Here is a 14,272-nt window from a genome sequence, read left to right on the forward strand (position 1 = left end):
CCGGCTGCCCAGCAAAGAACCAACCAACTCACTCACACCTGCATTTGTACCGAGACGATCGACATGGGAGCGAAAAGCCCCAGATCGTCTCACCCAGTAAATAAGTGTACTATTGACTTTACGAGGGAGTGATGTTATGTATTTAACCCTTGGGAGCACTGTATATAAGCAGACCACCCACTCAGCACCTGCACTCAAGAGTCGAATTAAAGGAGCTAAGGTCACACTTACTCATTGCTCACAGTACTCAGTTTCATCCTTTATGATGAGCTTAATAGAGTGGATTAAGAGGAACTGGAGTGAGTCTAAACAAGACTTTTCTAACGGGGTAGTAATCAGTTAAAACAAAGAAAAAGATGTGAAGACAATTCCAGTTGTCGTTATTTGACTCTTACAATTGTTGTACAAAATGTTGCTTCAGTCATTGCACTTAGCTGCAGGGCATTGGCAAGTTTACTTTGGTAATGATTCATGACTGCTGAAGCAGCAATTAATAAATATTTTGACTGCAAAAGGAGAATTTCTATTTCAATGCGATTCTAGCTTTTTTTTTTACAAAAACAATTCTTTTGTATATATTACTTTATCATTGATCAAAGTAATCTATTTTCTTAGAAATTTGGAATCGAGATATTTAACTTATTTAATAAAACACCCAAATAAGTAGCAAAAATGACATTGCTTGTGCTAAAAACAGGGTAACTTTGACACAACAATGTATTTCCTTGTCATATTTGGACTTCAATGTTGCGCAGCATGACAAAGACTAATAATGACTTCAAACAAGCCCAATTAAGAAGCTTGTGATGTTTTGTCAGACGAAAGCACTCAAATTTTGCCTATATGTTAATTGTGTGAACAATTGTTTTCCTCCAACTTTTCCCTTTTACGCTTTTCTCATACGTCCTCCTTTCCTACAAGTTGCAACTCGTGTTCGGTACAATTTTGAAGACAGTAGCAGCTGTCCAGTACTTTTTGCAATTATTAAATATGCCATATAACTGTGGAGATTATCAAAGCTGATCGTAATCATGTCGAAATGAATCACACATCCTCAAGAGTCACCAGACAGCAAAAAGGATCAAGGACCCATTTTTTCTTCTCCCGAGCCCAGGAGCACCAAAGACAGTTTTAATGCTCCCACTGATGTCTGGCTGAGATTACCCAACTCACCATAATCCAGAGACTTCCAGATCTGCATTGTTCAGTGTATTTATCCACCAAGTCATCAGTGGGTGAAAACACGAACTTATAAACAATGCGTAAAATAAAATTATTCGTTGACACATAATTGTGACTATTGCTTATTAGAGAGAAGGAATCGAAGGATATGGCAAGAAAGTGGATAGGTGAGATGGAGATCTTACATAAGAGGAACAGCTTCTTGGGCCCACTGGCCTTTTTCTGTTCTACAAATGTTTTATGTTCTTATTGGATTGATTAGTGATTAGAATGCAACAAAATACACTCCAAAATTTACCTATGCGAATGCTAATCTCTGCAATTCATTGTTGTAAACAGGCACTGAAGATATACATTATATCTGACAACCCAGCTTGTAGAAAGAGTGCGGTCGATTTCCAACTAACCCAATGAGGGTCAATTGTCTCATCATAAGCCCACTATTCCTATGCCTTTTTTTAAAACCTGCACCGAAAGAGTGAATGAGAGGCAGCTGGTTTTAGTGACAAGCCAACTGGTGAATCACTGAACAGAGGAAATCAGAGGGACACAGAAAAGAGGGATAAAGACACACGTGCGCAGGCAGTAAGGTTTTGAACAGAGGACTGCAAGGGACTGCCCTTGACCTGGAAAGAAATAAAAATAGAAATACTTGCATTTACCTAGTGGCTTTCATGACCTCAGGACATCTCAAAATGCTTTACAGCCAATGAAGCACTTCTTTGAATTATAGTCACTGTTGTAATGCAGGAAACACAGCAGCCAATTTGCATATAGCAAGGTCCGAAAAACAGCAATGTGATCATGACCAGATAATGGTTTTAATGATAAGGGTGAAGGGATAAATATTGGGCAGGGAGAATTTCCCTGCTCTTCTTCGAAATAGTGCCATGTGATCTTTTACATCCACCCAAGAGGGAAGTCATCTTTGTTTAACATCTCATCTGAAAGACAGCACCTCCGACAGTGCAGCACTCCCTCAGTACCATACTGAAGTGTCAGCCTAGATTTTGTGTTCAAGTCTCTGGAGTGGTCCTTGAACCTACAGCCTTCTGACTCAGAAGTGAGAATACTACCACTTGAAGCCAACATTTTGAAGTTAGAAGCTGTTTAGAAGAAATGCATTTCCAAAAACAAGGTGGTCCACAAAAAGGACAGAGAAAGCACATGTTTTTTTCCCATTTTTCCAGGGGAAAAGTTGACTGTTATCCTAATGAAACTTTTAATCTTTGTTCCTTCAGACCAATCCTTCAGCACAATTTTGATCTTTATATATTATATATATATATTTTGGTTAAATAGCCATCGAATGTTGATTAATTTAATATCCCATTAGATTATCTGGTTTAAGAAACATAGAAAATAGGTGCAGGTGTAGGCCATTCGGCCCTTTGAGCCTGCACCACCATTCAATATGATCATGGCTGATCATTTTTGCAACTTTAGTACCCCATTCCTGCTTTCTGTCCATACCCCTTGATCCCTTGAGCTGTAAGGGCCATATCCAACTCCCTTTTGAATATATCTAACAAACTGGCCTCAACAACTTTCTGTGGTAGAGAATTCCACTGGTTCACAATTCTCAGTGAAGAAGTTTCTCCTCATCTTGGTCCTAAAATGGCTTACCCTTTAGACTATGTCCCCTGGTTCTGGACTTCCCCAACATCGGGAACATTCTTCCTGCATCTAACCTGTCCAATCCCATCAGAATTTTACATGCTTCTATGAAATCCCCTCTCATTCTTCTAAATTCCAGTGAATATATGCCTAGTCGATCCAGTCTTTCTTCATATGTCAGTCCTGCCATCCTGGGAATCAGTCTGTTGAACTTTCGCTGCACTCCCTCAATAGCAAGAATGTCCTTCCTCAGATTAGGAGACCAAAACTGTACACAGTATCTCTTCCATACTTCAGAAGGGATTAATCTGATCTAGTTTTGCCCTTAATTTACAACTGCAATATACAAGTCTATATTTATTTTTATTAACTATTTTCAGAATTGTATACAACCCAATACTGAAACCATTAAAAAGTTGTTGATGTCAAGTTGGATCTTTATTTTACACACGGTAAATGTTAGTTAAAATTCAGGGCACTCTTTACTTATGTGTTCTTCTGTTAAGTGTAAAATTGTATGAAGCACCATCATATACTTAAGACTCATTTGGTTATCTTACTCAACAAACTCAAATTGCACACAATTATATGTATTTCTAACCAGACTGTTCACTTTACAGGGCAGAAAAGTGCCTTCAATGTTGTAAAGACTGGTTCTGAAAAATGTAGTTTTAAATTGTCAAAGAGCTAAAGACCCACAATTCCCCAGCTCGTGGCATGTTCCCAGTTGCTTACAGTCTGGTAAAAGTGCTCAACAGCAACAAGGCATATTCCTTAAATAGTAAGGAGGGACAGAAAGCAAAACAAAAATACACATCTCCTGGTGAAAAGGTCACAAGAACCTTTGTGGGCTGTCAAAATGGCTGACTGGCTTAGTTGGTAAATACAACAGTGTGATACAGAACCATGCAAACCAGGAAGGACACAGGCTTGATCTCTGGTCTGTGCAGTTTGCTAATAAAGCTGGGACAACATTGGGAATACAGTGTTCCTAGGCTAGGATAGGGAGAATATAGCCAGGGCTCTAATGTTTGATTACTATCTAGTAACACCTGCTGGAAAGTATGTGTGAAAACACAGGGCCTGAATGAGACAGTATAAATCTGACTTCTGGTGACTCCCATGGGAAAATAGTCTGCCAAAATGTGTTATTTAAGCTCACACATGATGGGTGGCCACTCGTGCCTGTGGAACTATACATCACACAAGTCAGCGGAAAGTACAGAAAACGGAGAGGATACAAAAGCAAACTAGGAAAATAATAGGTTGCTGCCCATTTTCGTTTGGGAATGTGGACTGGTATGATGGGGGCGGAGGGGAGGGTAACCTAGCTAGGAGGGGAAAGTTAGAAAAGATAACAGCAGACAAAATGAAGAAATTAGCTTTATTTCAGTAAAATTACAAAAGAAAGATGTAGCAATAATGCATTTGTGGTTATTCTGTACAATTTACAATTGTGTTATGTACATGACCTGTAAGTCACCTACGAGTAGTACAGTACTTCAGAGCTTTAAGTTAAGCCAAAGCACAAGAACTAGCCAGGTAGCAGCTAGCAGATTGTTTTTCTGAATTAGAGTTTCAGTATAAAGATTACTATAGAATGAAGAATACTACACACAACAGTGTGTAATGTCATTATCAGTGGCATAAACACAACTGAGTGGCATCAACGGCCACACTCAGTAAACCATTTATGGTTATAAATTTATTACGCTCAGTTTTATTTAATGGTCAGTTTAAAAAAAAATATTTCATATTGGGTAACTTAATAATCTTGTTCATTTAAAAAAATAGCATTGTAGTGCAATTGTCTTTGTTGTCCATGTAAGAAGTTAGCAACTGCTGGTTATAAATTTGTATGTTGTGGATCATTCTAATAACAGTGCCCATATTAGGCGCTCTGTAAATTCTGGCAATAGCAGAGCAGCCTTTTAATGAAAAACATATTTGCATAAAATTCCCTTTAACATGACCACCCTAGTTATATCCCTAGTTATATCTATTTACTTGGAGAGCAAGTCTTGGTTAACAAGCCATACCAAATCCTTATAATAACTGAGTACACAATAGTGGTTTTAAGACTTAATTTGGGTGAAATAGCAATTAAAATGAGAATAGTAAAAGAAATGTTTAAAATTGTATTCATGCCTTTTTAAAAATTAAATGCTAATTTAAAAAAAATGGAATATTCATCGTTTTAAAATGTTAACCCATACACAAACTGCTCTACAATTTTAGCCCTCTGTCATAAAGTGAAACAAGATTAACTGTTATTTTGACTGATTAAATAATGCTAGAAGATTTATTAACTTTTCCTCAATTTAAATTCCTTCACTTGGACTAGTTTGGTAGGCTTATTGTTACTAACATTTGTAAAACTGTTTTGCAACTCTTAGAAATTCGAAAAATTGGTCTTGAGTTGAATGCTGGGAGAATTTTTTCCAGGACACTTAGACTGTCCAGCTGCTGTCTTTGCTTTGACACTCTCCTGGTTACCTTTAACAGCTCCTTCAAGTCTGGCTTTCATAGCTGGTGAAGTACCCATCAATTTTTGAAAAATGGACGGATACTGAGGGCCTATTCGCATCAGGTTCTGCAGGGCAAACTCATGCAAACTCTTGGCTGGATTTGGTGCAGATGATAAAGCATTTTCATCCAAAAGGAAAGATATCAGGATTGGAAGAAGCAAAGCTACCAAATGAACTCCTGCAACATATGAAGGAACAGTTCAAACAAATTCACACTGAAACTAAATCTGTATAAATGTGGTCAGCAGCAATCAAGTTGAATAACTGTATGGAAAATGCATTTAAAACATGATCTCCAAATGGATGGGGAGATAATACTGTATTTCAATTAATAGGGCAACTGATTTAAGAACTGAAAGAGTAACTATTGAATATTTCACTACATTCTGAATTCAAATGTTAAATGTATAATTATACATTCAAGTTGAAACACAGTATGCACTATTCTACCTTTGAAGAACAACTGTGATGCTGATTGAGCCCGACATTTGGCCTCAGCACCCTTGAGCTAAGGAGAAGAAAATAAATTAGCCAGAATTTCCACCCCTTTTAGAAAGTGTGTAAGTGTTGATGCCGGGTCAGGACAGGATTATGATCAGGCTCAATTCTGATTAACATAGGAACAGGAGTAGACCATTCAGCCCCTCGAGTCTGTTCTGCCTTTCAAGGAGATCATATCTGATCTGCGATCTAATATAAATCCGTCTTTGGCCCATACCCCTGAATATCTTTGGTTAACAAAAAGCTATCAATCTCCAATTTAAAATTAACAATTGATCTAGCATCAATAACTTCCAACATTCACTGTTCAGGCTTACACAAAGAATGGTTACTTTGGAAGGTGCCAGAATCCACAAACTAGCATAACTCACCATCTTCAGAAGACTGGCGGGGGGGCGGGGGGAATCTCCAGTGGGTGGGTGAATATGAACTAAACTTCAGGATAGAACAGTGGCTGATTTGCAGCACTGTAGGAATGCTATGTCATCTTTTTCCTCTCCCTCTTTTCACACAACTTTCCAAGGGAGGGAAAAACTACATGAAGATATTCGGTCTACCTAGCAGCCAGCCAAAGAGCACATTAGTAGAGGACTTGAGCACTCACCTCAGCAGATGCAGAAGAAACTTACCATACATGGTAAGTTTCCTCTGCTAATAAATGTTAAAATTCTCAGCTGTTAATAAAAGTCCAAAGTTAACCATAAAAACACTCACTGTTTTGTTCATCAGTTAAGCTAACCAAAGCCTCCAGAGTCTTCATCCCTTCCTGCACAGCCTGCAACTCTGCACATGTGCTTGGTTTCTCTTTTTCCACTTCTCGTAACCTATCCACAATTAAAACAGTCAGGGAGTGGATGTAAGGTGTAGACACTGCCCTATTAGGATGCTGGAATACTGACTGCAGCAGTTTGTAGCAATGCATCAGCACCTGAGATGAAAACAGAACAAGTTCTTATGAACAAAAGCAAATACAGGGCATCAAAGCATAAATACTGAGAAACCCAATGAGATTTTGATAAAATTTGAAAAGATAGGAAATTAAAAAGTTAGCCTATACAGGTACAACTTCCGAAATCCGGAAACCTCAGGACTAAGGCCATTCCGGTTTTCGGGTTTTTCCGGATTTCAGAATAAAAAACCGACATCCCGAATCTGGAAACCCCTGGGTCGAGTTTTGGGTATTTCTGGATTTCGGAGACGAAATCTGATGTCCCAAATCCGGAAACCCCTGAGCCGAGTTTTATGGTGTTAATTATTTTTCAATGGACTCTGGAAACTTCCAGTGCTCTTTTCTCTGTAGAGGAATTGTTTATTTTTCTAGCAGATGTGATTAGGGATTATTGGCTAATGGATTTAGGAAATCTTTTTTAAAACTGCAACAGAATTCCACTATAATCTCAGGTTTGGACTTTAAGAATTAATTCACAAAAATACAACTTTCTGGTTGTGTTTAATTTGGGGAAATGCTTAAGCCCCTTGGACAAAGAGGGAATTAGTATGTTAATGAGGTACTCATTGAGCCAGTTTTCTCTAATGACATGGGATGATGTTTCAGACTTCTAGTAGGCCACTCGGACAAGGACGACTCCTTGCTTCATGCACCGTTAAAAAAAATTCAGTTTTCGGAACATATTTCTGGATTACGGACGTTGACTCCTGCGATCTGCACAATGTCTGGTTTTCAGAACTCCGGATTATAAGGATGATCTCTTACTTTGGAGGACTCAGTCCCCTGGCATCTAACCCAAGGAGGCGATTCATTAATATGAGTCTAAACATGCATGTAAGCAGGCTATTAAATCATTAAGGATATCAAAGTCAAGCCTGAACCTGTCCTTACCTCACGCCTGGAGGTGCATTTTTCCAGCAGGGGTCACTGTTACGAGCAGGGACTCTGACTGATTTTAATCACTTTTTAGCTCATCACAAGAGGTCACTTAATTCAGCACAAACCAGAAACTAAACCTTTATTCTTCCTGTCTGTATGGCGTAATACTGCGCCAGGCAGTGCTCTAATAACTAAGACATTGCATGAGTTTGCTATCTCATTTCAAGTTTTCTGATAATAAAACATTTAATTTTCTAAATAGGTAAGATGGGTACAAGCCGAAAAATGAATGTGAAATTCCTGAATATGCTTAATTTAAAATCTGTTGTCAAATTTTCTCCCCTCCTCTTCTGAAAGCATTTACTTTGACAGGGTACTGTTCCAGGAATATGTCGTAAACTCTTCATGCATTAACCTGGACGGTGAGGCTTCTGAAATGTAAGGAACTTTACAGCCAAGACTAATGTTATTCTCACCCAACAACTATACATGTGCACTTTCCTTCAGTGGTCACTGCATTGCAACCAGGGGCAGGAACTCTTGCTGATTTTCTCTTCCCAACCTCAGGAGTGCCAAGGCCATTTAAACTCCCCGTCCCTTAGGCCAATTTTAATTTTTGAGTAGGTTAATAGAAACAAACATTCTGGAGTCATTCAAGAGGCAGTCAGATGTCAAGAAGGGGGAAATTGCAGATTTTTACAGCAGCGTGAATTACGTAAACCAAATGGCCTCCCTTATCGTTGTGAACTTGGCAACGATCAGCTATTAGGAATTGAACCTGGGATCTTCTGGTCTGTATGGGTCAATGACATATTATCTTTATCAACTGTGCTATCAGGAAAATTATCATTTATATTTTCAGCACACAGAAAAAAATGCATGTTGATAATGCTTATTTGATTTCAACTATAAACTGAATTAAATTCAATGGAGAGATGTTCTCTGTATGCCATAATTTAATCTAAGTAAATCTGCCATAATACTTACGACTGGATTTTTAGAAATAAGGATTATTTTAAACCTGTCGATACATTTTTTTTCAAGGCACTGTACGCATGTGACTTCTGGATTTGCCGACATCAAGAAAATACTAATGGCAGTTAGCATGCTCACTTCATCCAGCTCTGACTGAGTCAACTCTATGAAAACAAGAACACATACAAAATTTAGACAAGGGGCCTGCAACCAATAAATTTCATTCCTTTTAGTTTATGGGAGCTTTGGGGGTTGGGGGGGGGGGGCGGGTGGGGGGTGGGAGTAGGAGGTGATGGAAAGACACTTAATCTTTGGCACGCAAGACCCTTCACCCACATATATGCAATATATTATTCATGTGCAAGATGAGATAATTTTCAGTGACAGTGAAGCTGGGCAAATTCTGCCTCTCACAGGATTAAATGTATTCTGTTTCACACGGTCAATGGAATAAATAAAAAATCAGAGCAAAGGACTGTGAATAAGTGTGTCTGGGCATAGTTAAACAGCCATTCTGGTGTTGAGGAGAAAAAGAGGGCTCTTAATCGAATTTGATTCCCTCATTCCCTGGACTGACGTGGACCAACTGGCCATCTAGCCTGATAGTGGAAAGCTGGAGGCAATGAATTCGAGGCCTGAGTATAGATTGGAAGCCAGAGGCAAGAACTCAAAAAGGTCTGGCTAACAAGCAAAAGACAAATAAATCTCCAAGTTGCAACAACGCAGCAACAGAAAAAGAAACAGAAAAACTGTAGTTTAACAGTGAACAAGTAAAAACAGAGAAATAAATAAAAATTGAATTTTTGTTGATGCTACATGACAACTTGGTCCATGTCATTCACTGACACGTACAAACATGAAAAGGAGGTACCAGACAAAAATACAAGATGGAAAAGGAAATACAAAGGGGACTATCTATTGGAAGCATGTGATAAGGATATGAGGTAAGCCTGGCAATTTAGACCACAGTCCCTTTCACAATATCCCTAACAATGATGACACTCACTAATTTTTGACAAAAATATGAAGATATAGAAAGCCACAGAAAGGATGTTATCCAAGTTAACTAACAGTTAGATTTTTAAAATTGTGCCCCAAAGTCAAAAATCCTTCCTTAATATTTTAAAAGATGGCAGTGTTACATGGGGAAGCACCCAAGGTTCTATCTTTGACCCCTCTTAATCTACATGCTGCGCTCGGCCAACATCATCCGTAGACTTGGGATCTGGTTATACATGTATACTGATGACATTCAGCTCTATTTGCCCATCACCAGTTTCAATCAACTTCATTGTCACTATGCCATCAGACTGCTTGGTTGGCATTCAGTCTTGCATGAGTTGCAATTTCCTCCAGTTAAACATCAGGAAGACCGAAGCCATCATCTTCATGCCTTAGTTGTGCTTTTGACCCCACAGTATGCCCATCACAAAGACTTCCACTTCTAACATCACCCACCTCTTCCCCAACGTCAGCCCATCTGCCACTGAAACCCTCATCCATGCTTCTGTCACCTCCAGGCTTGACTATCCAGGCTAGCGTCCTATCCTCCATAAACTTAAGTCCATCAAAACTCTGCTGACCATATCCTATCAAGCACCAAGTCCCATTTGCCCATTACCCCATCTTCACTGACATACATTGGATCCTGGTCTCAACGCCTCAAATTTAAATTTTTCATCCTTATGTTTAAATCCCTGCCTGGCCTCACCCCTCCCCATCTCGAAACTTTTCCATCCAAGCAATCCACCCTCTGATCTCTATTCTACTGACTACTGCCTTTTGTTCATTTCCGTCCCCCCCCACTTCCTATACCCCACTTAGGGCAGTGTTGCCTTGAGTTTCTCAAGCCCCATGTTGTGGAAGTGCATCCTAATCGCCTTTTTACCTCTTCCTCTTTAAAGCCCAACTCATTACACAAACCTTTGGTCACTCCTGCTTAACTACCTTCATTCGCTCGCATCCATTTTTCTCCTGATATGAATCTCTGTTTTAATCCCTCCAATCAGGTTTACGCTCCTACCACAGTACTGAAACGGTCCTTCACAAAGTCACAAATTGCATCCTGTGCGGCTGTGACTGTGATAAATTATCTTGCCTCGTCTTTCTCAACCTGTCTGCAGCCGTTGACCACATCATCCTCCTTCAACGCCTTTCCTCCATTGTCCTGCTGGGTGGGACTGCATTCGCCTGGTTCCATTCTTATCTGTCCAGTCATAGCCTGTAATGGCTTCTCTTCCCACGCACGTACCTTTACCTCGAGTCCCCCAAGGATCAATCCTTGGCCACCTCCCATTTCTCATCGACATGCTGCCCCTTGGCGACATCATCCGAAAACGTAACAGCAGGTTCCACATGTATGCGGATGACACCCAGCTCTACGTCACCACCAAAATTCCCTCTAAGCTGTGCAGCCGCCTGCCGGTCCTGTGCAGCCTGGATCCAGTTTTTCAAATGTGAAATTGCGCGCATGCGTGAAACTTTGAATGGGCCGCGCAGCCCGTTAAAGGGACTGCGCACCCAAAATAGAATGAGAGAAGATTGCTCAACACCACCTCTTTCGACCCCTCCACTGACTCTAATTTGTCACATTCTTTGTCCGACATCTAGTACTGGATGAGCAGAAATTTCCTCCAACTAAATATTGGGAAAACCGACGCTATTGTCTTCGGTCCCTGCCACAAACTTTATTCCCAAGCCATCGACTCCATCCCTCTCCTTAGTAACTATTTGAAGCTAAACCAGGATGTTTGCAATTTTGGTGTCATGTTTGACCCGAGGTGAGCTTCCACTCCATCACCAAGATTGCTTACTCCAACCTACATAACATCGTCCAACCCTGCCCCAACTTAAGCTCATCTGCTGCTGAAATCCTCATCCATGCCTTTGTCACCTCGAGACTTTCCAAGGCATTCCTGGCCGGCCTCCCATCTTCCACACTGCATAAAATTCTGATCCAAAACTCTGCTGCCTGTATCCTAACTTGCACCAAGTCCCGTTCATCAATCACCCCTGTGCTCGCTGGTCTGGCAACGCTTTGATTTTAAAATTCTCATCCTTGTTTTTAAATTCCTTCATGGCTTTGCGCCTACCAGTGTTTGTAATCTCTTCCATCCGTACAACCCTCCGAGATCTCTGCACTCCTCCAATTTTGGCCTCTAGCGCAACCCCGGTTTTAATCACTCCACCACTGGCGACCACGCCTTCAGCTACAGAGGACCCAAGCTCTGGAATTCCCTCCCTAGGCCTCTCTGCCTCGTTACCTCTCTTTCATCCTTTAACACGCTCCTTAAAACCTACCTTTTTAACCAAGCTTTTGGTCATCTGCCCAAATATCCTATGTGGCTCAGTGTCAAATTTTGTTGGATAACACTCACGTAAAACGCCTTGGGACATTTTACTACGTTAAATGCAAGTTGTTGTAATCCTGTTAAGCATCTTGGGACATTTTTATACATTAAAGACACTATGTACATGCAAGTTGTTGTTGACAGTCTTTAACGGCAATTTTCTTGTAAGTTATCCAAGTAACTTATTACATAGGGGAGTTCACAATTCTATTACCTGGATTCCAAAATTCCAAAATTGTTGCAAGAGCACTGCGAAGAAGCCTGGTCCATGCAGCATGGCTCTTCTCTGCTCGAGCCATAGGAGAGGAGACAACAGCCTTCAATGCTTGCAGTGCTGCACCGACTGTTAAAGATATACAACCATCAAGCATCTTTACTGCAGTTTCTTTAAGGACTCCTGTGATAAGGTAAAGGACAGTAGGAAGAATCGAAATGCTTCCTGTAAAATAAAGAAAAATATTGGAGCATTTCCAATGAACTGAAAAATTAGCACATAATCAAATTTTGCAATAAACCTTGAAAAGGATTATACTGCTTGTGTATCTGAAGACTATACTTCCTCATAAATGTCTTCTTTCCCTCCTTCCTTAAGTCCCCCTGTAACATTTGGCTCAAAGGACAAATGGTGGTGACTTGCTTCCAGATTTCTACCAATATTGTTTTGACATGAGCATCGCCTGGAAGTGCGATTTTCACCACTACTGCTGAAATGACCGGCTTCCGGTCACCTCGGTACAGGTAAAGAAAAAAATAAGAAAAAGAATGAACTTAGATTTATTAAGCACCTTTCGTGTCCTCAGGACATCCCAATGCACTTGACAACCAATGAATTACTTTTGAAGTGTAGACTCTGCTGCACAGGCAGATATGGCAGCCAATTAGCACAATGGAAGGTTCCATAAACAACAATAAAAAAATCAATGACTAATTAATCTATTTTGGTGGTGTTGGCTGAAGGATAAATGCTGGCCAGGAGATGGAGAATTCCTCTGTTGTTCTTCAAATAGTGCCATGGAATTTTTCACATCAATCTGAACAGGAACTCGGGGCTTCTCTTTAATTCCTCTTCCAAAGGATAGCACCTCTGGCAGTGCAACAATAATTTCAGTACTGCAATAGAGTGTCAGTCTAGATTATGTGCTCAAGTCCTGCAAGTGGGGCTCAAATCCAATCTTCTGACTCAAGGAGGAATGTGCAACCACTGAGCCAAGTGGTCAGGAACAAGGTAAAGTCAAGACCTCCATATTTGAGGTTGCATATGGGAACCCATGCCCTCTTTGACCCAGTAGCCTTCTTACACCCAATGTTCCTTCCAATTTTTTCCCTGTGTGCAGTCCCTTTAAAAGGTTGCGCAGCCCATTCAAATTTTCGCGCATGTGCAGTTTCTTCCACGTGAATTGCTCGCGCAGGACCTCCAGATCGCTGCGCAACTTAACGGCAACATTGCTTATGCCTATGAAGTGCTTAAAAAGTAGGTTCCACTTTATGTTGATTGAGCTTGTACATTACACACCATCGAACAACATGGAGTGCAAGCACACATCAACTTCTTGCCCTCCATTGAGTTGGCAGAATTGGTAAGGTCAATTTACAATCAAACGGGGAACCATGGGATTCACGAGGTAATCATATTTGTGTGTCAGATTTCTGAATTTCTCTGTGTTAGTTGACTTATTAGAACAACATTTATTTTGTTGAATGCCAAAAAAACACATTTTCTGAACAATTTTGTTTTGGGTAGCTGAAGTTTTTTGAGACCCAGGAGCACGTCAATATTTATTGGGAGAGTGTGTTAATATTTGCGGGGATTGTCCACACAGAAGAGTAAATAATTTGATTTGCAATTCTTAATTTGACTCATGACAAAATTATTCTTAAATATCTTTGACCTCCATCATGGTCTCTAGCCATCAAAAATTGTTCCTACATATTAAGTTACACTCCATACTGGAGGGGTAGTTGTTCCTTTGATTAGACATTTTGATCACTTAAAACAGAGATTCAGAACTGCTACTAATAATACACTACTTATGTAAAAATCGTAAAATAAATTTTATTTATCTGATATTTCACTTCAGATATCTTGCTCTAATTATAACCAATCTCAGATTTCCTCGTTTGCAGATGGCTCTGCTGGAAGGGTAAGACGATCTGAGACACCATCAATACGAATGATACAACAGAGCTGATTCAGGTGATGTCAACTAGACTGCTCCGTAAATGAAGTACATTGTTAATTTCTCAGCAGGCTCACATCACATGGATCAAACTCCTTTAACTTCATTCTCACA

At 40.0% G+C, this 14,272-nt stretch overlaps 1 protein-coding gene across 7 annotated transcripts in view; it reads right to left on the reverse strand.

Annotated features, from left to right (window-relative positions):
* Nucleotides 1–4,186: 4,186 nt before the first annotated feature.
* The window catches only part of heatr5a (HEAT repeat containing 5a), a 140,802-nt gene continuing 130,716 nt past the window's right edge, over nt 4,187–14,272 (reverse strand). For all 7 annotated transcript variants that reach the window (XM_070879036.1, XM_070879042.1, XM_070879044.1 and 4 more), the window contains 4 exons: nt 12,196–12,420; nt 8,644–8,795; nt 6,543–6,756; nt 4,187–5,505 (listed from right to left, as the gene is read on the reverse strand). In XM_070879036.1, the coding sequence (XP_070735137.1) occupies nt 5,192–5,505; nt 6,543–6,756; nt 8,644–8,795; nt 12,196–12,420 (905 nt within the window). In that variant the 3' untranslated portion in view covers nt 4,187–5,191. The remainder of the gene's footprint in view (nt 5,506–6,542; nt 6,757–8,643; nt 8,796–12,195; nt 12,421–14,272) is intronic.

This window comes from Pristiophorus japonicus, chromosome 4 (assembly GCF_044704955.1).
Source record: "Pristiophorus japonicus isolate sPriJap1 chromosome 4, sPriJap1.hap1, whole genome shotgun sequence".
Taxonomy (NCBI): domain Eukaryota; kingdom Metazoa; phylum Chordata; class Chondrichthyes; family Pristiophoridae; genus Pristiophorus; species Pristiophorus japonicus.